Source organism: Protomyctophum bolini (assembly GCF_963924005.1).
Source record: "Protomyctophum bolini genome assembly, chromosome: 2".
In the NCBI taxonomy this organism is placed as follows: Eukaryota; Metazoa; Chordata; class Actinopteri; order Myctophiformes; family Myctophidae; genus Protomyctophum; species Protomyctophum bolini.
The window spans coordinates 12,121,293-12,142,819 of NC_137863.1; the positions used below are offsets into that span (position 1 = coordinate 12,121,293).

Consider the following 21,527-nt stretch of genomic DNA (forward strand, 5'->3'; position numbering starts at 1 on the left):
GATAGTGTTGCACTGTTGCCTGCTAATGAGAGAAAAGCAGGTGTAAAGCTGTTTTGTTTGTTTGTATAGCCTTCTATTGGAGAGTTGCGCAATGAGGGTGCAGACAACAGCCGAGTTACATGGTTCATTTAACTCAAAATGGTGACAAACACCCATAAACTCCAGTGCATTTTGCAATCCTCCAGTTTAGGGCTGTGTCACTAGTCCGATAGAAGGCTATATGTAGAAGATCTGGCCCAATGAAGTGAACGGAGGTGACTTCTAAGTTCTAATAGGGGGGGGGACATTTTTGTATTCATCATTTGTATTTACACTAAACTAGAGAATAGCATCATACATAGTATTATGATCAATATTATGTTTAGCTCAGAATACTGCTGCCCGATCTAGCAGATGAAACTAAAGGCTAAAATCTCACCCAGACAGAGCAAGTCACAAAAGTAACGTGCTGTGTCTATTTATCTTGGTTACAGTTAAATGCATAGGCGGCGGGTGCATAAGGCTAGGGAAGGCTAAGCCTTCCCAAAAATTATGCTGGATATTTTTTAAAATATATATAATATATGTGCGCAGCATTATAGAAGGCTATTGTGTGTGTGTGTGTGTGTGTGTGTGTGTGTGTGTGTGTGTTGTCGCTGCCCCCTGGTGATCGCTGATCGGATAGGCTATACACTATACACTATACACTGTATAGTGTATATAGTATACAGCATATGATTGACTACTATTGGTATGTCTGTAAACCTCGTCCTTCCAGTCGCTTTGTAGCAAAGAGTAGCGCGCGCGGCCGCGCGCTGGTTTGTTTTGGGAAACGGCAAAATGTATTTTTCAATGCAAATATAAAGTAGCCTAATTCAGAAGAAGAAGCTGTGAGTCGGCTGTGTCAGAACTCAGCAGCACCAGTGCCTAGGCTGCACGGTTCACAGTTCACACCACTGCAGCAACACTGACACGTTCAGCGGAGTGACTGCTGTCTCTGTGCCGTCTGTAGAGCCATGAGCCGCGACTCCCGGAGGGGCAGCAACACCGCCGGGTAATCTACACTGAGTACTGACTGACTCGAGACTTGAGAAAAATACGTCCAAAAGTCGTTGTCTGTGTATAGGCTAATTCATTGGTAAAAGTATGCTAAATAACTCATTTTTAGACCATCTGGGAAATAAATAAATAAATAAATCCGCGGCGGCGGCCTCGCTTCGCTCGGCCGCGAGAGTCCCCCCCCAAACGCAATTCTATAGCCTACCCAAAAGTAAAACTCACCCGCCGCCTATGGTTAAATGGATCATCTCTTGGTTTCCTTCCAAGTTGCTCTGTCTGTCATTTGACCCCCCCCCCAATCCCCTTAAAGTATTGCTGTGTCAGCTGTCAACAATAACTCATTTTTAAGGCGTTACACAATTTTCCATTATTTACAAGAGCTGAGGAGCCTGCTGTCAACAGCCCAGGCTGATTTGTCCCTCTTTGCTACAGGTCTGCTTTCCTTTTTGATGTGCTTTGTCACTCTCATCCTCCTTGTGTCTCTCACTCTCCCTCTCCTGCTGTCTGCAGGAAGTGATAAAAATCTCTAATCTTATTTTGAACTCCTTTTGAATTAAGCCTTTGAGACATTCGTCAGCAGTGTAAGCCAATGGGAGAATCAATAAGGGTATCTCTTGTACATCCATGCAACCTGCGGCCCCATGAGTATGTCTGTCTGTCTGCATGGAAGAAATTAATGCAATGACAGAATTATGGTCATCGATTGTTTGTTATATTTTATCCAGACAAATAATTGGTGTGCTTTAATATACCTTTGAATAAATCAACATGTGTTTGTGAACTGCAAAAAGGAAATGTAAAGAGAACATTTTGTGAACTTTTGCTTAACTAGTTTGAATATATGAACATCAAATTATGTACAGGGATGGGCACAAAATGAATGTTATTATTAGGCAGGTGGTCCGCGGACCTCCAAGTGGTCCGCGAAGCATGCCGTCGGAGATATGTGCAGTGTGTATACTAGGACTGAATGCATGATTAAAGCTTGGAAATGATGATACCGTTGGATTTGTTGCACAGGGCTGTCCCAAACAGTTTATGTGTGTACCTTTTTCTGCCATTGCACGTGAGGAGCTGCAATGTCCGTTTTGGCGTGTTGTAGAAGTTAGGAGAGTCCGTCTTTTGTTTAGTAGTTAAATGGATCAATGTACAGATGTTAGCGGCCAAAAACATGAGTGAGTCCACGTGAGTGTAGGCAGTGTTGTTATGAGGTTTGGAGTGTCCCGAGGGTATTCTGTGGCCGGAAGGGAACAAAATTCGATAGGCAACGAATGATGGTGTAACGCAAATTACACCAATTTTCAGCATGCGACACAGTTGTATGTTCTAGTATTATAACATATTATTAGTATTATAACATTATTATATTATAGCAGCTTCAGGAAGTATAACAGGGGTTCCCAAACCTTTTCAGCTTGAAAACTGAAAATTTGTGTTTTGTTATGAAATAATACAAAACATTGTAGGCTCCCTTAACTTCACTAGCGATTCATGCAAATAGACCTATGACCCCAAAATGGGTTCTTCTGAAACATTGTTTGGGGAAAAGATTTATTCGCATGTCATTGAGAAGAAGCAGGACGGATGCCAGTTCATTACTGTTATATTGGGCTTCTGGTTTCCCTAAACCTACTACTTTTCAATTTGGTAGAAAGAAAGAATCCCACAATTTATGGTTCAGCCAGCTGACGTTTGGCTCGATTGTGTGTGGTAGGCCTAGTGTACAGGCAGAGATGGGCTGCCCGCTTTCATTTGGTAAGCATTGACTGAGAGTCGATACGTTCACAGCCGGTGAGGAATGGAGTGAAGGGCCTTGACAATGAGAGGTGAGGAGAAAAAAACAACATGGTCCTGGAAGGTGCGGAGGGTGGATCAGGCCGCCGCCAGGCTCGGGTGGAAGATTGCGGTTCCATGGATGGATGTGATGCTAAATGACTGGTGATAATGGAGTCTCAGAGTAGATTTCTGCTCTCTGCTATCTCTTCTGGCGGTGCTCCCATCCAAAACAACACAAGCACGCACGCACGCACGCACGCACGCACGCACGCACGCACACACACACACACACACACACACACACACACACACACACACACACACACACGACACGCTCTGCTTCTCTCTGCTCAGATACATTATGGGTGGTTGTGGTCATAGGTTACGTGATTGACATTGGTACAAATATTGATACCGGTATGCGCATTTCTGTGCAGAGCTACACAGAAGCTTTGAAGCAATACACACACAGACACCTGGCCTTCCTTTAATCCAAAAGATTGCAGTTCAATTCCACACTGAGAAAGGTTGAGGAAGATTTGACAAGTTCACCTCAGGGTTAAGAAATGCCTTGGATGTCTGTGTTCACAGAATAGTTATAGCCTGAATCCCATTCCATCTAGCTGCAGTTGAAGACCAAAAGGATGCAGCTCATTTGGGGTTTATAGTTGGATGGTGAGAGAACAGAACTGCATCCAAACTAGTTAAATGTTACAGTAAAGCAGCACTATGCTGTTTGAGGTATCAGTGGCCCACTTTAGACACAAATAACATTACCCACCATGATATTTAATGCTGAGTGAAAACTGAAAAGTCACTATTATAGAGCCTTGAGGGACTCTGGACAACCATAGCCATACTTAAGTGGTTAATGATAATTATGACGTCCACTAGACTTGTGCAGCAACTTTGGTTGTCAAATGGAATTTTGGAATTTGACATAAACACACACAATATTCATTTTGTGGTTAAATATCAATAGAGGTTGATGTTGAATGTCCTTCCCTGCATAAACAACATAAACAATCACACATTACACTCTACATTGTCCTCGTCTGTCTCTATCTCTCTCCAATCCACTCACAATCACAAAGTGGAATGCCAAATCCAGCACACTGTGGCATTATAGGGATATTATATTTGCAATCACCATTGAATTTCTCACTGTTTCATCCGGAATTACTTGGAAGCATGCTGTAGCAGAAGCCAATTAGAGCAGGATGTTCTATTACTGAAAAGTCATCTCAAAGGTCAGTCCTTGAGTATGGCATTAGGTAAGGTCTGTAGAATAGAATAGTGATCTACCATTACTCTTGTCCTGCCAGTGGCCTTGTGTGATATAAGATGATAGTGTCTTGACCTACACATCATCCCAGATGTATAGAGCTATGGAGAGAGTAAATCCATCTTGTTTTTATGTACCTTTCTTTTTTAGTTTTTTTTCTTCTTTTTGCTTAAATCGTTAACTAGCCTTGAGTTACTTGCAAGACAGTAAGAATCAATGCTGCTGCTGTATAATTATACCATAATTTACTCAAACTGTATTGGATGGAAGTGTTTTATGGTACCACCCACGGCTACTCTAATACATTTAGTTTGTGATGTACATCACTTTCAGTCTTGCATAAGCATGCTATAGACTTTGATAGTCTGACATCATTTTCAGTATTTCATTTTTCAGATTATTCTCCAAAATTGGTGTGTTAATGGGTGAAGGTAAAGTACATTGTAATGTAAAGTGCTTTGGAGAAAAGCGCTATATAAATACTGTTCATTTACCAATTAATCAAATTCATTGTTTTTTTCCCTGAATCGTCCAGCCCCACCGCATCTCATTGAAAAACCTGAAGATATGCAGAAACCTATTGATGACCCGTTGGTATGGGAGTGTAAAGCCACAGGGAAGCCCAAACCTTCTTTCCGGTGGATGAAAAATGGAGAGAATCTGGAGCCTGTGGAGGTAAGACTTAATGCTTTAGTGTTGCTAGCTCTTTATAATGCCAGCTTAAGTTCTGCTGCCCAGGTTGGCAGCAAAACAGTTGTGACTCAAATACTAATTGCCTATTTGATGTTACTGAGTCCCTGTACTGTAATGAGGAACCCTATGTGTCAAAGCTTTGCTGCTACATGGTGAAGTTTTTCTACGAAATCTCCAGGCAATTATGGTCTGTATTTTAACACGGTTCCTCCATGCAGCAATGCAATATGCACTTCAGTCCTGCCACATATACTGCATATTTGTTGGGATTTAGACTGCGCCTCCTATCCTTTGGTGTGTTCAAAGACTAAACTGTAAACAAGCCAAGTATTTCATGCTAGTCTTGAAAGCACAGTGATGTAAGAGCTGCCCTAATCTTCTGTTAAATCTCTCTTCCCGGAGAGCCATCATTAATCCTGTGCCACCAAAGGAGCTCGGAAAGGGAGAGTCTCTGTGGAAGGCAGCATACTTTGTTGTACCCTACATTCAGTCTAGCACCTTTTCTCCTATTCACGTCCTCCTTATGACTATTGAGATGAGAGATGAGCATGTACATTGTGTATGAGCATGCTTATTATGTACAACATACACTGCAACCACCGTGCTTGTTCATCTAACTCAATGGCAGTGAAGCTCTGTTGTCGAGTATTCATTAAAGCATTTGCGAAAGTATGATTTAATATTATTATGTCTTAGCCACTGGGCAATGCTAGAGCCAGGTTATTTAGAGAAGATTGATGATGGGCACATCTTGGACTTGATAAATAAACAAACTTTATGTTAATTTTCTTCATTATGTAAAAATGGGCACAAACACACCAGAGGGTATCGATCAATCCTTAGATGTTATATAGGCTTGGATTGAACAAAGCCTGTTTTATTGTTACCAGGGGCAACGCTTCTAACAGCAAACCGTTTTTCTCATAAAGGCAGATTAGGCTTACTTTCAGCACTGAATAATGAACAATCAAGTCAAGTCAATGTGGTACGCTTTTTAACACAACCTTTATCAGAACATACTAGTTTGTGCAGTATACACATGCAGAACACACATGCAAAACAAATGAGTCCATCTGTTAGTATTGATAGTGAGGAAAAAACTGCATTCTCTTAACTTCTTTTCACAACCATTATAAAATTGTCTATACTGTATAATCGGTGCCCTTGGATGGAGGATGCTTGCTAAGGCACATGCTTACAGAGTACGCTTTGAAACTCGCCTCTCTCATGCCCCCAAATTCAAGTACATGCTTACGCTAACAAAAAGATAATTAGAACAAGAATAGCAGAAAGCAACCTAAAAAGAAAATATCTCATACTTTGAGATATGTGCAGTGTGCATACTAGGACTGAATGCATGATTAAAGCTTGGAAATGATGATACCGTTGGATTTGTTGCACAGGGCTGTCCCAAACAGCAAACTAATACCGGTAAGTGGATATGCATGCGCAAATGAATTAATCAGCAAAGGTGTTACATTGTTTGAAATGTCACCATTAACCACAGCAGCTTAATCAGTGGAAGAAGTAAAGGTCAGCGATGTAGGGCTGTAGGAAGAGGATACACCATTTGTTGCTTTTCATTACAGTAAATCAATCAAGACCTTTATTTATTGTACCATTCATTGGAACATCCCACTCATTCTTTCTTGAGACTCACACACGGTGAAAACATCCACCACACCTGATGATATTTTGAATCCAACTGTATAGATAAAGGGATACTCCCTAAAGCCTGAGTTATACTGTAATTAGTTGCATGTGGGTGTTGCTCACTGAAAATAGCCGAACTACAAGCTCACAACATGTCACATTGTGACACGTTGTGAGCTTGTAAATCGGTTATATTCAGTGCACTACACCAGCGCACAACCAACTATAGTAAGGGTTATAAGGGAGACGAGTAAGACGCGGGAAGCGAACGCAGCTCGTACATATTTGGGTTTTGGACGTATAGCTGCTTTGGGGACTCCTTATATGGTTATGGCTGAGTCATGGTGACGTAACAGCGGGACAGACACTTGCATCAATCACAAACAAATCACTCAGCTCCATATATGGGCACAAAAGCGGGACAAACAGACACACAGACAGACAGACATGATCTGCTAGGTCTCATAGTAAGTGCTCACTGCGTTCGCAATCACTGCGTTTCGCAATAATACTTTGTAAGAGCACTATAGCAATCAATCTGCGCAGAATTGGTCTTTCTTTTTAGTAAACACCAGGACAGATTGTTATTCAGGACATCTTTTTGTTGCACTTTTTATACTGTTTATACTGTCCTACTGTATATCAACTAAAGCAACCCACTGTTGTTGGCAAATGACATTGCCAATCATTTTCATTCAGCATAAGGCGTACAGATGGCACCCCCAGGTCCCCTGCATGAGAAACTGCTGATTTAAGAGGAACGTCATGCTTAATTAATAGCAGCCGTAAACGGGAGTGCTTTCCATGCACGGACTGATACGCCACCATTTACCCCCCCTCCTGCCAGCAGGCACATTCGCCCCAGCACAACCAGGGCTACTGAGCACTATGGAAATGCAGACGCTCTAACCTGCTCGAACACAGGATTAGTTTGTGATCTTTCAATGAGGACAGGCTTTTCACATGGCAGTACTTTAATCCCCTGAGACTGGAGTTCGGCCCCTCTCAGAAAACCCCCTATGGAAATGGAATCTAATGCAATTATGGGTGAGCCTGCGGAAAACACAGCAGATGAAGGGCAAGCAGAGGCAGTACCTGACATAGTTTGAACGGAGACATGAGAACTGATTGGGATCTGAAATGCAGTCGTGAGGGAACCTACATAAGTAGAAACAGAAGACCGATAAATGTTTAGGATTAACAGATCATACTTTACATCGTGGTTCTGAAACCACCTGTTTTGGGTTCAGTACCCCCAGGTTTTAGTTTCCCGGGCCCTTTCCCTGATTTCTGAATCCAAGTACCTCCGAGTACTCCCTTTACCAAAGAACATTTTGCTTAGAAAACTGCAAGAGAAAACCATAGCTAGCATATAATGCCAAAATATTTTAATAACATAGATCAGCAGGTTCACACAACTTTTGTCAATGTTTTATATGAATTAAACAGTAAAATCAGTTTTCCACTCACTTCTCTATAGTACCTCCACGTACCCATTTGAGAAACACTGCATCGAACAACTGTGTTATAGAATTATGACAAACGTATTTATTTCAGTTGAAAATATGCCATTTGTATTGTTTGTGGTTGTTCGATGAAGTATAATTAGCCCTACTGTTTGTGTCCCAGTCAAGTTTATACTTCATTACTCCATCACTCCACCCGTATTCTGGTCTTACTTTTCCAGTGAGTTGCAAACAAGCTTTCTCCTTCAGTCAAACAGGGAAAGGGATACAGCCTGAGCTCAAGCAGATGAAATGGAAGCCGGTGTCTGTGACATAGGTGCATACAACACTTAGTATGTATAGAGCATACCTATCAGAAAAGCAATTTTCACAATTCAGCATACCTCAGATGTTACGATATTCCTTCCCTTCCCTGCCCCCCTGTTCCTGCTGAAGGGGAAACAGGCCCTGTGGTGAAGCCGCAGATATAAATAGGGCATGGTTTTATTTCACTCTCATAAACATGCAGATTGATTAGGGTCATTTTCTGCTACCCTGCCTCCATCCACCCAAACCCTTCCCTCCATTAGTGATGAAAACCTAGATTTATTGCCACGTCTGTCACTTCCAGACCATAATTCACTGGCCCACTGGCTGGCCACTTTTATGTAGATGAGCACTGGGAATAAGGCATATTAAAGGCATGTGTCTCTATGTCCATAGGAACGCATACAGGTGGCCAATGGAGTGTTGTCAATCAGCCGTCTGACCCTGGCTGACATAGGAATGTACCAGTGTGTGGCTGGTAATAAGCATGGTGAGGTCTACGCCAATGCAGAGCTTCGAGTTATAGGTAAGACTAGCATGTGTGGATAATGGATATGTATTGTATTTGTGTGTGTGTGTGTGTGTGTGTGTGTGTGTGTGTGTGTGTGTGTGTGTGTGTGTGTGTGTGTGTGTGTGTGTGTGTGTGTGTGTGTGTGTGTGTGTGTGTGTGTGTGTGTGTGTGTGTGTGTGTGTGTGTGTGTGTGTGTGTGTGTGTGCGTGCGTGCGTGCGTTCGTGGGTTTTTCAAGTTTGCTCTACCCGTGCCCAGTACCAGGGGATGACCTCTGGCCTCTCTCTTATTGGCCACTAATTGAAAAGCATTAATTATAAGATGAAAGCGTTGGGGTGACAGTGATGTATGCCAGAACTGCTGCGCTCACCGGCCTCGCCCATCTGCACTGTCAAACTGTCACTCTCTGCTCTCTGGCCACAAGCTAGCTCTCACTCACCATTCAGCCAGCACAATGCCTCATCAGTGTCAGGACACACACACAGGTTCACCACAGCCCAGCACATCTGTTCTGCTCCACTTCAGGAATATTCCATTCCATTGGTAACACTTTACTTAAAGGTTAGGTCTATAAGGCATTATAATCGCATGTATTATGAATTATAATGCTCTTTTAAGGCATTATAACGGTCGTTATAAATGTTTATAATCATGTATGAAAGCTTATAACAATGTTTATAACGTAAAGTGCTGGTCATAAATGCATTATAAGCTCAGTGGAACTACCTTATATTTGCTAGTTTCTACATATACTGTATGGGACTGACTGTCTTCAAACTCGACACGCGTATTGGCATTGGAGTGAGGTGCTCTACGCCAAGTTGTTCAGATATGCGGTTGTTACTTCAAACCCCCCGATCCGACCGATATGTCCATACATTGATATTCAGTTGTCCAGAACAGCCGATCCAATCAATAGGCCCATATTATACAGGGTAAATGGGCATATACTATCTATTCTAGCGATAGCTCATTGCAGCCACGGAAGTCAGGAGGCTACTTCTAATTATCTCTCCCCAGACCCCCCCCCCCCCCCCCATTAATTAGCTAATAGTTCATTCATATATATATATACTACCTCTAATCGGTTTCTCATTTGCTTCAAGCTAACTCACACATGCAAACAGTACATCAGGCGGTCCATTTAAGCAGCATAACTATTCATTGTGTTCACTCTAAATGCCTAGCTGACACATGTAGTTGTACGGATATTCAGTTGATTAGAAATTGATATTCCAAAATTGACTATGCAATATTGGCAGAAGCTGCTTTGCTTGAGTGTTTCACCTAATTTCAGACCTGTTTCACCTTGCAATGTAAGGCTACACAATTCAAACCTCTACCAAAGTGAATTTCGGTGACAGTCCTGTGCAGGTATAACTAATTAAAGTGTTTATTGCAGGTGGTGGAAGTAATTATCACGATGAAACGGATGTGGGCTAAATCTGAAGTACATGACATTTGCCTTTGTTTTTCTTAGCTGAGGAAATGATTTCCTGTTAATTAAAGGAGTACACATTTTGTCCTTCTGCCAACTTCATTAAACATAACACACACACACACACACCATTAACCTTGATGTGTACTTGAGCATGCACATGTAAAATCCTCAGTGTTAATGTTATAATGTTATAAGCACGTTATAATATGTACTTATGCGAAAATAGGCAAACATTTGTTGAGAATAGCAGATCTACAAGGTCACTGCAAGCCTGTAGATATGCTTATTTCACTACTTAACGTACATACAACAGTTAACTCTGAGAGTATAAAAATTGACCTAAGTAGACCCTTAATTTTGGTCAATGTTGCAAATCATTTAATTTTTTTTATCATTTCTCTTGCCTTTTCTATGAAACCTGTATGTGAATAATATGCATGGCTTTAACTGAAATGTTTGACTATTTTATCTAATTAGTTGTCTTCATTGTTACATTTTAAGCCTACAAGTAGAGTCACAAGCTCATGTCGCTTAATAAAAGCTAATGATGAAATTGTAATCCATGAACAACATGCGTCCATCTGTAACGGTTCTAGAGTCTACATGTCACAATTGTAGGCGTGCCCATTATGTTTCCCGGTATAAGTTTAATTTACTATGAAATCCTGCGTCCGTTACACCACCATATATGGTTGCCAATCCATCATGCCTTGTTGTGACATCACGTGACATCATGGAGACCCTTAACGCCTCCATATATGGTCATGCCTCATGACATCACGCCTCGTGACATGTTACGCCACCATATATGGCCATCTTCATATATGAAGATCACGACACTGACCACATCTAACCCTGGATAACCATTCATGGAGAAGACTGGATCATCCTAGATCTGCATATGGAGCCAGCCAGCAACTCTTGTTGATCTGACCTCATCAAACCCAGTACACTCCAGACACGCTCCATATATGGCCAGTAGGCCTACAGAATTAATTCCATATGTTGATCTGCCCCCCCATGCCAAAGCGCCAGCGCTCGCCCAGCATTCTGCCGTGTGCCGCCACCTAGGCAGATGCCCAGTTTGGGCGTCTGGGTCGCTTCTCGCCCCCAGGGTGTTTTACTGGTAGTTAGAATGTCAAGATATGAGATTTTGGTCTTTTTAATTGAAATTTAGTCTTTACGTCATTTGTCATTCATACATTCATTGAAATCCTGCATATTCCCAATGCAGTAATGGAACGTATAACTTTACATGAGAGCATTTTGAAGGGAAGGAGATGTGGGTGTGAGTTTTGCAATCGCCGTTAATATGCTGGTCTTGTTTCAGCTGTTGCCCCAGATTTCTCTCTCTACCAACTGAGGAGCCAGACGCTAGTGAAGGAGGGAGGAGACATGCTCATCGAGTGCAAGCCCAAGATGTCTCCTTGGGGTGTGATCTCTTGGAGGAAGGGCAGTGAGCCGCTACGAGAGAGTAACAGGTACCCACGGTAATGTTTTCTACCCAAACCCATTGTGAGGGATTTGATTTTTTTCATTACAGCATTATCATTGGTTTTGGCCAGGTATATTCAGCTCCCTGAAGGGCCATGGTAATGTGTTATTGATGAAGATCTAACACTAAACACCCCCCGGCTCCTATCATGTTGCCTCCGTCTAGAGATGTAAGGCTCGGTATTAATACCGTATCATATTGATTATTTTCCTCACACTTTCAGAACGGGCGTTCTGTTTTCCACCAAAGCCCATCTCTGACTGGGTTTTAAAGAGATCTGGAAAGACAGCAGCAGGAGAAACATCTTGTTATAGCATCAGATACAGTGGAGGCTCAGATAGGTGCTACTCATTGTTTTCTTCCCACCAAGGACGCGGGCTGCAGGGTGGAACTCAAGAGTGCTAATCAGGTGCTTTTCACACTCAGTGGGGATGATAAGAGAACGAGACCTCTAGGGTTTGATACTTTCAGTGTGCAACACCCATGTGCAGCCAAGTATAAATCAAGTGTAAGGGTGCAACTACAACATATTGCAACGTATTATCCAAGCTCCTCTGAGATAAAGGGTGATTTTAGCCTCCTGTTATTACACAGGCGTGTGTGTGTGTGTGTGTGTGCGTGTGCGTGCTTTGGGCACAAGAGCCTGGCCCAACAGCCTCAGTACAGACAGGGGTCACCCATTGGGTGTCACCACCGCAGCATGACTGCGTGCACAGTGCTTCGCCAGGATTTTGCCTACACGCAAAGCAGTGTTGTTGCTTGCCAAACAAAGTGGCAGGGAATTTGCACAGTGGTTTCACTGTTGGTGCCCTTCAAGTCGCCCTGTGTGATGTTTATCACAGGTAGAGCATTTTAATTATGTTGTTTTGAATTTATAGCTTTGACTGAGTTCACATTTCACTTTGTTTGGCTGACATATACCCCACTGGGAGATAAATTAAATTGCAGTGTCTCCGTAATCTGCACTTACTATGGAATTGACTACCCAGGTCCTTTGTTACCTAGAAATTATTTCATTGGTTATACTTGCTTCGCAAAAGTCCATGATATAATGTAGTGTTGATTCTAAACTACAATGTGAGGTACTGTATATGACCAGTGGATGTGATAAATAATGGATTATTTGACTTGAGTGATTTAAATCTCGACATTCAGCAAGTGAAAGATGGATTGATTCAGGTCATTTAGCCTTATCCCTTAGTGCTGCGGTTGCCAAACTTGTGTGTCTGTGCACCCGCTGTTACCTCCTGACCTAGCCGAATTACCTCGCCACCACCACCACATGGAAATGAAATACATACATATTTGTATTACTGTATGTGTGCGAATAATATGTCACGTATGATAAACATATGTTATATATTTATCATATGTGAAATCATTATTCATAATTGGCCACCTGCATACCTGTATATGTTGCATAAGATATAGAGACATATATTTCCTATACTGTGTATATGTGCACATATACTGTATGCACATATGAACCTGAATATGGCATATATTCTACTTGCCATATTGGCATAATATGTTCATATATTTAAAATAATATCACCACCATTAATTAGCCTATTCATGTCACGCACCACAGGGGGTGCACAGCATGCTCCACAGTTTGGGAACCACTGCCTTAGTACACTATCAGGTTACATCTTTATTCTGTGTTTGTGGGGGCTGCATATGGTTCAGAAATGAAATTCTAAAAGCACAATATAAAATGTGGATCCGTTTCTTTGCTGTCATAATCACAATCAGTCATGTTAATGAACGGTCGGTGGATGGAATTCTATTATGGTGTTTGTATTCTGTTAGGGTCCAGGGTCCCTTTGAGGATCAGGAATGAATCATAATGGCGTATATTTGGCTCTGACCACCTGGCTTTGGTCTGACACAGGTTTGTAATTAAAAAGAAAATTGTAGGCATCACAATCAAAGTGCACGTCTCCCACAGTATACTGAAGGCTGGATTGTACAGAACATACAAATTCATGCCAAAGCCATTGAAAGGGACCCTCTTACCTTCAGCTGCTTAGATATTTGTTTTTTACCCTTTTACTGTCCAGCTCCAGGCTCAGCTTCAGTCAGAACTCAGTAAACAAAACACATACATGTACATGAAGTGTACACACACACACACACACACACACACACACACACACACACACACACACACACACACACACACACACACACACACACATCGTTGGCATACGGTTTGATATAACATGCAGTGAAAGTGCTTCTCATCTGATCTATTGCTGTTTTTAGTTTATTAGACTGCCATTGCCTATCCTCAACATACCATCAGATGGTTAGCATCTGCAATATTCAGTAATGCACACATGACATATTATTATGGTCAGTGTGTTTCAGTATGTTTCACTGTCATGCTTAATCATATTAAGTTATCATATTTTGGAGAATTGAACTGTTGAATTTTTTTCTTTTCTTTTTGCAATAATAGCAGATCAACAAGCTCACAACAGCGACATGTTAAGTGGTTAAAAGCTATCAATGATCGATATAGATCAGTGTGTGTGCACGTGCGTGCATGTTAGAGCGACTGGGTTTGGTCATACACCTATTCAGAAATCTGTACTGATCAAAAGGGGTTGTTGTGAACCCCTTTTGTTGAAGATTAATTGCCTTAATTGCGTTAGAGCTCTACATTGGCTTCTGTGGGAGGGGAGCCGATGTCACCAGCTGGGTAATCCATCTTCATAGCAGCAAGCCCCCCTTCCCTTTTTTCCCGTAGGAGCCCAGGGAAGGGGGGTAGGGGGTGGGGGGGGGTGGTGGGGGGGGGTGGTGGGGGGGGTCTTATCTACCCCAGACAACCCTGCAGGGACATGGTTTAGATGACATCAGCTGGAACAAAGCAGCTGAGAGCGCAGAGCAGAGCCGGTCTTGCTGATGAGTGTGTAAGTGGGCCGTGTCAGGCGCGCGAGAGCAGCCTGAAAAACACAGCATTTCAATATGTCACTGCTAGGAGGAAATCAAGTTTGTTAGCCTCCCCTCACGCCTCACGGACAAAATCAGATCCCCCTTTTATGAACTGGTCACTGGTTGTGCTGACGTTATGTTTCGCCCAGGCCTGGATTTAAGACCATACCTTAAAGACCTTGAGTATTTATCTTGATCAACTGTGACACCTCTGAACATATTTGGCCTAGGTGTTTTACTCCTTTGAGGTTGGTACAGTATTTGTCCTGAGAGGGAACTACTGTTTTCAGTGTTGACTGGGGGTTGATTGAGGTGCTCTTGCATGCGGTTCACTTCTTCCACCCCAGAAATGTATTGCCTTGTTTACATCTTGTTAGCGAGCTATTGTTATTAGTGGTGTTATTTTTGGGTGTTAGCTTGCTGTGATGCTTCTCATTGAGATGGATATAAATTAGGTTAACACTATTCTATAACCACTTCAGTAGGTCTATTTAAAGAAACATATTTTCTGCGTTCTGCGTCATACAAAAAGGTCATGGTCATGGTCTTTTGACAATGGATGTTATTTTGAGAGCACATTGAGGTGCCTACAAAACATGAAAATGTTATACTGAATGGCAGTAACAATTTAAACTCCAAACACACCTGCCAGGCTGCTGCCTATCAGTCAAAATGCCACAGCTTCCATTAGTGTGAGTCGATACTGTAGGTTCCCCTACATCTATAGATGGGCTATGTTTTTACTTTTTTCCCCAGCATCAGCAATGTTCAATAATTCAATTGGTATTTTGATTTTATTTTTTTGGTCTGTGCAAATATGAAAAAGCATATAATATGTACACTATATTGCAAATACAGGTCAAAGCCGATGAGGGCAAGTCTGCTCACTCTGCTCCCATTCATTTGTATAAAATAACTAACCCTGCTATTACTTTTTTTACGCAGGCAAAGGAAAAGGGCAGATAACACTTAAAATAGGTGGTAGAAAACTATCATAAATTGTGTTTGGGTTAGAAACAGGCTAAACTCTGTCTGTCTGTCTGTCTGTCTGTCTGTCTTAGATTCACTACATTATAAATTATATGATCTTATTATTTAATAATAACAACATTAGTACTTAGAGTGGATGGGTACCATTTGTAATTTTGACTTTAAAATTGGATGTCCTCTGGTTGCCGAGGTCACACACTTGTTTCGTTCAGGTGTTGCTATGCAGCCATCAGCAGCACCCATCAGCTATGAGAACGGCAGGTGTCAATAGTCTAGTGGTGGGTAATGTTGAACAACTGTTGATAACAGCTGACATTCGCATGACAGTCACTGTGGTTCACATATTGATCTTCAGAGGGTCTTTGTATCTTTATCATAAAGCCTTGCCAACCCTTCTCACCGCTCGGCCGATCACAAGAACGCAACAGCTGGCGTTTGCAATCATGTGCTTTCTCTCATAATTCATCCACGGTGTCTATCCTCTCAGCTATGCGATGCCTATCTTAGCAAATACCGTTGAAATGTACGTCTTTATTAATTGTACACACCAACAGCATGTCACAGCAGATTTTAGTCAAAGAAGCTTACAGAGTTGCAAGTTATTTGTTAAAAGTGTTATATTCTGATTCTATTATTAAACATACTCAGAAAGTATTACTATCAGATTTTACTTTTTTATCTTTTTATGTTTTAAAGGAGTTATTCACCCAAATAAATACTTATATTATTTTTATCAATTACACAGCCCATGAAATCTTGAATTAGTTTTTGTCCCATTCCTGAGCCGATAATTTGATGATCTCTGCAGGAGTATAAGCCCAGCTACCTTGATGGAATGAATAGTCTATAGGTAAACCTCTTCCAGAACAACAAGTGTCTCTGAATTATCATGTGCCTGCCGAGGTCTACAGTAAAACACTTAAAAGTTACATTAATTGTGTTCTAGATTGTATTTCGATAGTACTGGTAAAAGTGTAATGGGGCCTTAGAGGGGCATAGAGAAGCAAATGGTTATTCGATGGTTTTGGTTGTGAGATTCAATATCCATTAGTTCTTTGTGGTACACACTACACTAACAATATTCATTGTTGTTATATCTACTGAGATGCTTAAAGGACCATACAGATTGTCTGGGATGATTAGGCCATTGACTACGACTCACTGTTCAGTATACTTCACTTACTGCTGACCATTTGTAACCCGGTGTGATAATAACTGGCGTAGGGGACAGCAATAGTGGAGCTGCCTACTTTACATGAGAGCTACAAAAATAACTAATAAAGTGAAAGGAAAGCTCTATGATTTGATTCTCTGAAAGGGGTATCCTAAATCTTATTGCATTTCAATAGAGCGCAAATATTCTTTGGACCAATGTAAAAAAAAAACACACATTATGGACCAAAAGCCATGGGCACAGGTGTTACTTTCTGACAGCCACTGTTCCTCACAGCCTGTGTCTTGCGGTCCGGCTAAACTAGGCTTGCCCATAGACTTATTTTTTCATAGATGTATTTTCAGCTGAGACTAAGAGCTTATTTTTTATTGGATCTTGACTTTGCCCATGTGTTATCTGATCTTATCATAAAGACAGTTTTCTTAGACCTTAATTCTACAGTTTAGCATAACACACTACAGTAAATATACATTGTTCAGTTTGTTTGTTCGTTGTCATTGCATTTTACCGTAATTGAAACTCCAGGCCCAAAATATTTCCTGGAGAAAATATTAATTGTCACAATTTAAATAATTATAAATAACTTCATACTAAATATACATAACACCGGTAACTATATGTATGTCTAATAAAAAAAAAAAAACTTGAAATAACAAGACAATGGTAGGTGCCCCCCCAGGTTGGCAGAGGAAGTGTAGCAGCCCGGAATACATTAGATAATTGACACTGGGTGAAAAAATGGGTTGCAAAATCGTGGGATAAAAACATTAAAACATTTATAATAATAATAACAAGACAATGGCCTATGTTTATGTATAATAAATGGCTGATACTATAACTGAGTTTATGCCTACGGTATATTGTGTCAGCTCATCTTGCGCTTGGGTATGTAACATTTTGATTGGCATCTCTATTCTCTAAGCAAAGTCAGTTCAAGGACCTTGTTTCAAAGGCTACGTGTTTATTTTTAATTTAATACAATGCAGTACAATGCCCCAAGATCTTATAGCAACCTTTGAGATAAACATTGGTTTGGCTATAGTCATATTTGCTTCTTAGTAATTGGTTCTTCTTTGGGAAATTGGCTTGCATTATCACTAATAAGAGTCAATTTCCACCTTCCAAATCACATTATTCATAAGCATTTTCTTTTTATTTATGCAGAATCTAATAGGGATAATATTTTTGGCATTGAAATTCTACTGGTTTCCATTTGTAGACCGTGTTTAATCTGAGTATTGACCACATGTGTTACTTTATCCTCCCAAACTTTTTAGCCCGTGACCCAAAAGAGAAATGTTATGACTCCCTAGGATCCAAACTAGCGAAAATACAAGCACACGTATGGTAAGTCGCTTCGTGCCATGTGGTGTGATCGGATATTTTTTACTAGTTCTTAAACATTTGTTTTCTAATTTATGGAATTTCTTAGATTTTTCCTTGGTTTCTTCATGAAATGACTGAAAAAAATCATTGCATTTTGTTTTTAAATCGTGAAAATATTAGCTTTTTTGGAAATTTTAATGTAGGAAACAAAAATGAAGGGACCCATAACAATCTGAACGTGACCCACAAATGGGTCCCGACCCAGTATTTGGTTAGCAGTGCTGCACACCTTCTCTTAGCCCCCATCCACACACAGACATTATTATGGCAATCTTATTTATAAGGTATGCTTTTAGCTCCAAGTAGCATCTGTATGTGTGACAGTCTCAGGCAGGGTCAGTCACTAAAACCAAAAAGTCTGAGGGAAACGGTAAAAGTAAGCTAGGGTTGCCCTATACTGACTCTGCTGCTCGGCTATATGAGTCACAGGGAAGTTTTCATGTGTGCGTTGGGCAAGAAGAAATCCTGTCGATCCTGTCAATGATCATGAACCTGGTACATTTATACATTCTGCATAAATATATGGACATTTGTAGCAAATAAGCATGGCCATTGCATAAATGAGTAGAGCTTCTCACTCCGATCTCCATTTATAGGACCATCTGCTCCGCCAGACACTCCAGAACGAATCGCAACAAGCCAATGCAGCCGTAGAAGCATTGGTGCAAACTTATTTGTATTCATTTACTCATTGGCATCACTAATCTTTCCACGATGGTTCTGTGTCACACTGTTCTGTTGCAAAGAGACTTTAATAAAGACTCACATTGAACAACTATATGGCCATGATTTCACGAGGTCCTGGAATTAATCAACACTGTACGGAAAACAGGTGTATTAATAAAGATGATGATTAAACGATCTGCACAAACGGGCGACCCAGTGTGGCTATTTTAGTTCCCTAATTCTGAGGCTGCAAGCTGTTGTGCTTATTAAAAAACATTGTTCATCATGTTTAAATGTCACTTCACATTTTTTCTCATCAAATCTCTAATTTCCTCATTTGCCCCTAATTGAACATCTGCGTGTGAAGTTTTGGACTCTCTGTGGAGGTTAGCCGTTGCATGCCGTGCCAGGGAGAAATACTGAGAGCTTCTGTACCCACAAAGACTCATAATATCATTATCCTTGAGGGGACACTGGCTTCACTACCTGACCAGGCAGGGTCTGGGCCGGCTGAATGCTGCTTTTCATGTCGCCTTTTAGTCAACACCTCTTCATAAACACTCCATCCTGGCAATGGCTACAAAGCCACATGAAGGAGAACACACACACACACACACGCACATGCACACGCACACACCACCACCACCACCTCCTGTCCCCCCCCCTCCATCTGAGAATGGGAGCTGGTCCAGGATCAGCGTCTCTGCTGGGCGATTCTGGCAGCACCAGACAACACCTCATACTGTGTTCAAATGCATGCTAGCACTGAAACATGCACGCACACACGCACAATTGCACTCAAACATGTGCACACATAGAGACAGACAGCATGGCCTTGATGATAGTTCTGCTTCAGTGAAAATGTTTCTGCTTACTACAGGACACGCATACAATATTATTTTGACCGCTGGCCAAAGTGTGGTCTACCCTGAAACACTACTAGCAGGAATTGACTGCAATAACGACCTCAGGTTGTCAGTCATAAATACAAGCATAAATGTATTTTTATGTTGTATTTAGGTACCATACTAATCAGAAATGATACCATTATACTAGAAATTATACCACTGATTATACCATCAGTATACCCTCCAACCATTATGATCATACAGCATACCTTGAAACATCAACAGTTTGAATCATGTAGTATTATAGTTTTCCATACATATTTTTATAGATATTATTTTGCCATCCATACAATTCTAAATATATTATTATATTATTGCACCTCACGTCAGAATATATAATCAGTATTTGATTTTGATTCAGGGATTATCGTAAAAATGCACCAGTGGAGAACCTATAGCCTAACCAAAATAACCCATTTTGGGCGGGATCCCCTTTTTGTGTTTTAAACATGTTATAATTTAGCTATTAAAAAAGAGCAGATCTACAAACTCATAGCGCGCCACTGAGTGGCGCGCTATGAACTTATAGGTCTGCTATTTTTGAAAAAATCGTTAAAATGTGCAGGCCTGAATGGGATAAATCTCTAGCCAGCCAGAGCAAAAGGGAATTTCAAGATGTTTGCTGAGATTAGGTCAGAACCCTCTTTACCCGTCTGCATCACATGTACTGCTCCCCGGGATTATTTTTATCTGGGAGACTGCGGCTGATATCATTTTTCAAAGTGAGAATCCGCCAGCGCAGCATGAGTAATCCATCTTGGTTCCTCTGACAATTTCCTTTGGAACATGTGTGCTCTTTATTCCTGTAGGGATACCTCAGCGCACCAGGAAGAGATGAATATCTCTGGGAGGGAATAGACCAGGAGAGCAATTTGTGATTAAAGGAATCCTCTAGAAGTGCATACACAAACCCCTCCGTGGCCCAGGATGATAAACCTCCCCCTCCTCACAATGCAATTACTGACACAATCACATCATGTTCTGCAGACCATAATTAAGACATTCCCAATCAAACAGCCTGATTACTTGAACTATTGGCTCTTCTGGGCGGAACAAATTCGGCAAATAGTGGAATTTCTAGGGCAAGTCTATTTTAGGGCTGCAACTATTATTTCATTGCGATTATTCTGCATTCTGCATTCTGAAACAAGTTCACGTCCTCTTTTGTATAAATTTGCTGATCTATAGTTCAAAATGTGTTTTGATATTTAATATTAATGCATAATATATTAGATAACATTGATTAGCTTTAGCTTTACATTTAGCTTTATTGTTGCACCCCAAGTGTGGTGTCATTAGGAGCCCTGCTAGCAAATGATTTATGACTGGGGAAGGTGAGATGGAAGCACTTGTATCATTTAAGCCCGAATGCTGATCTTTTAAGTATTTAATATAATATTTTGTTAACGCCATGAATGTGAGGACATAGCTTTGATCTATTAATTTATTATCATTTAGAAAATTACTCTAAATCTAATAATGAAAGGGCATAGTAAACACGTGTGTTAATTGTACTGTAATTGCACAAAATGGAAGCACACTATAAAATAAATAATAATACAAATAAAATAAATAAACTAAACATGGGACACAGCTGTTGAGACTATAGGGGAATGTGTGTCATTTCTCCCCTTACATTATGATAATACAATATGGAGGCATTACCGCTGGAGTCTTTTCAGAGCGTAAGAGATTAATACTTGCATTGCAGGCCAGCGTGCCTGTCCCCTGGCCGTGTTGTTATAAAGCACTGTATTGCCATAGAAGTTTTAATGCTACCCAGTGCCCTGGAGACAAGAGT

The 21,527-nt window shown here is 41.0% G+C and overlaps 1 protein-coding gene across 1 annotated transcript in view; it reads left to right on the forward strand.

Annotated features, from left to right (window-relative positions):
- The window catches only part of cntn4 (contactin 4), a 130,609-nt gene that overhangs the window by 82,215 nt on the left and 26,867 nt on the right, over positions 1-21,527 (forward strand). Inside the window, exons 8-10 of the mRNA XM_080788291.1 lie at positions 4,635-4,774; positions 8,614-8,743; positions 11,498-11,648. Of these exons, the coding sequence (XP_080644417.1) occupies positions 4,635-4,774; positions 8,614-8,743; positions 11,498-11,648 (421 nt within the window). The remainder of the gene's footprint in view (positions 1-4,634; positions 4,775-8,613; positions 8,744-11,497; positions 11,649-21,527) is intronic.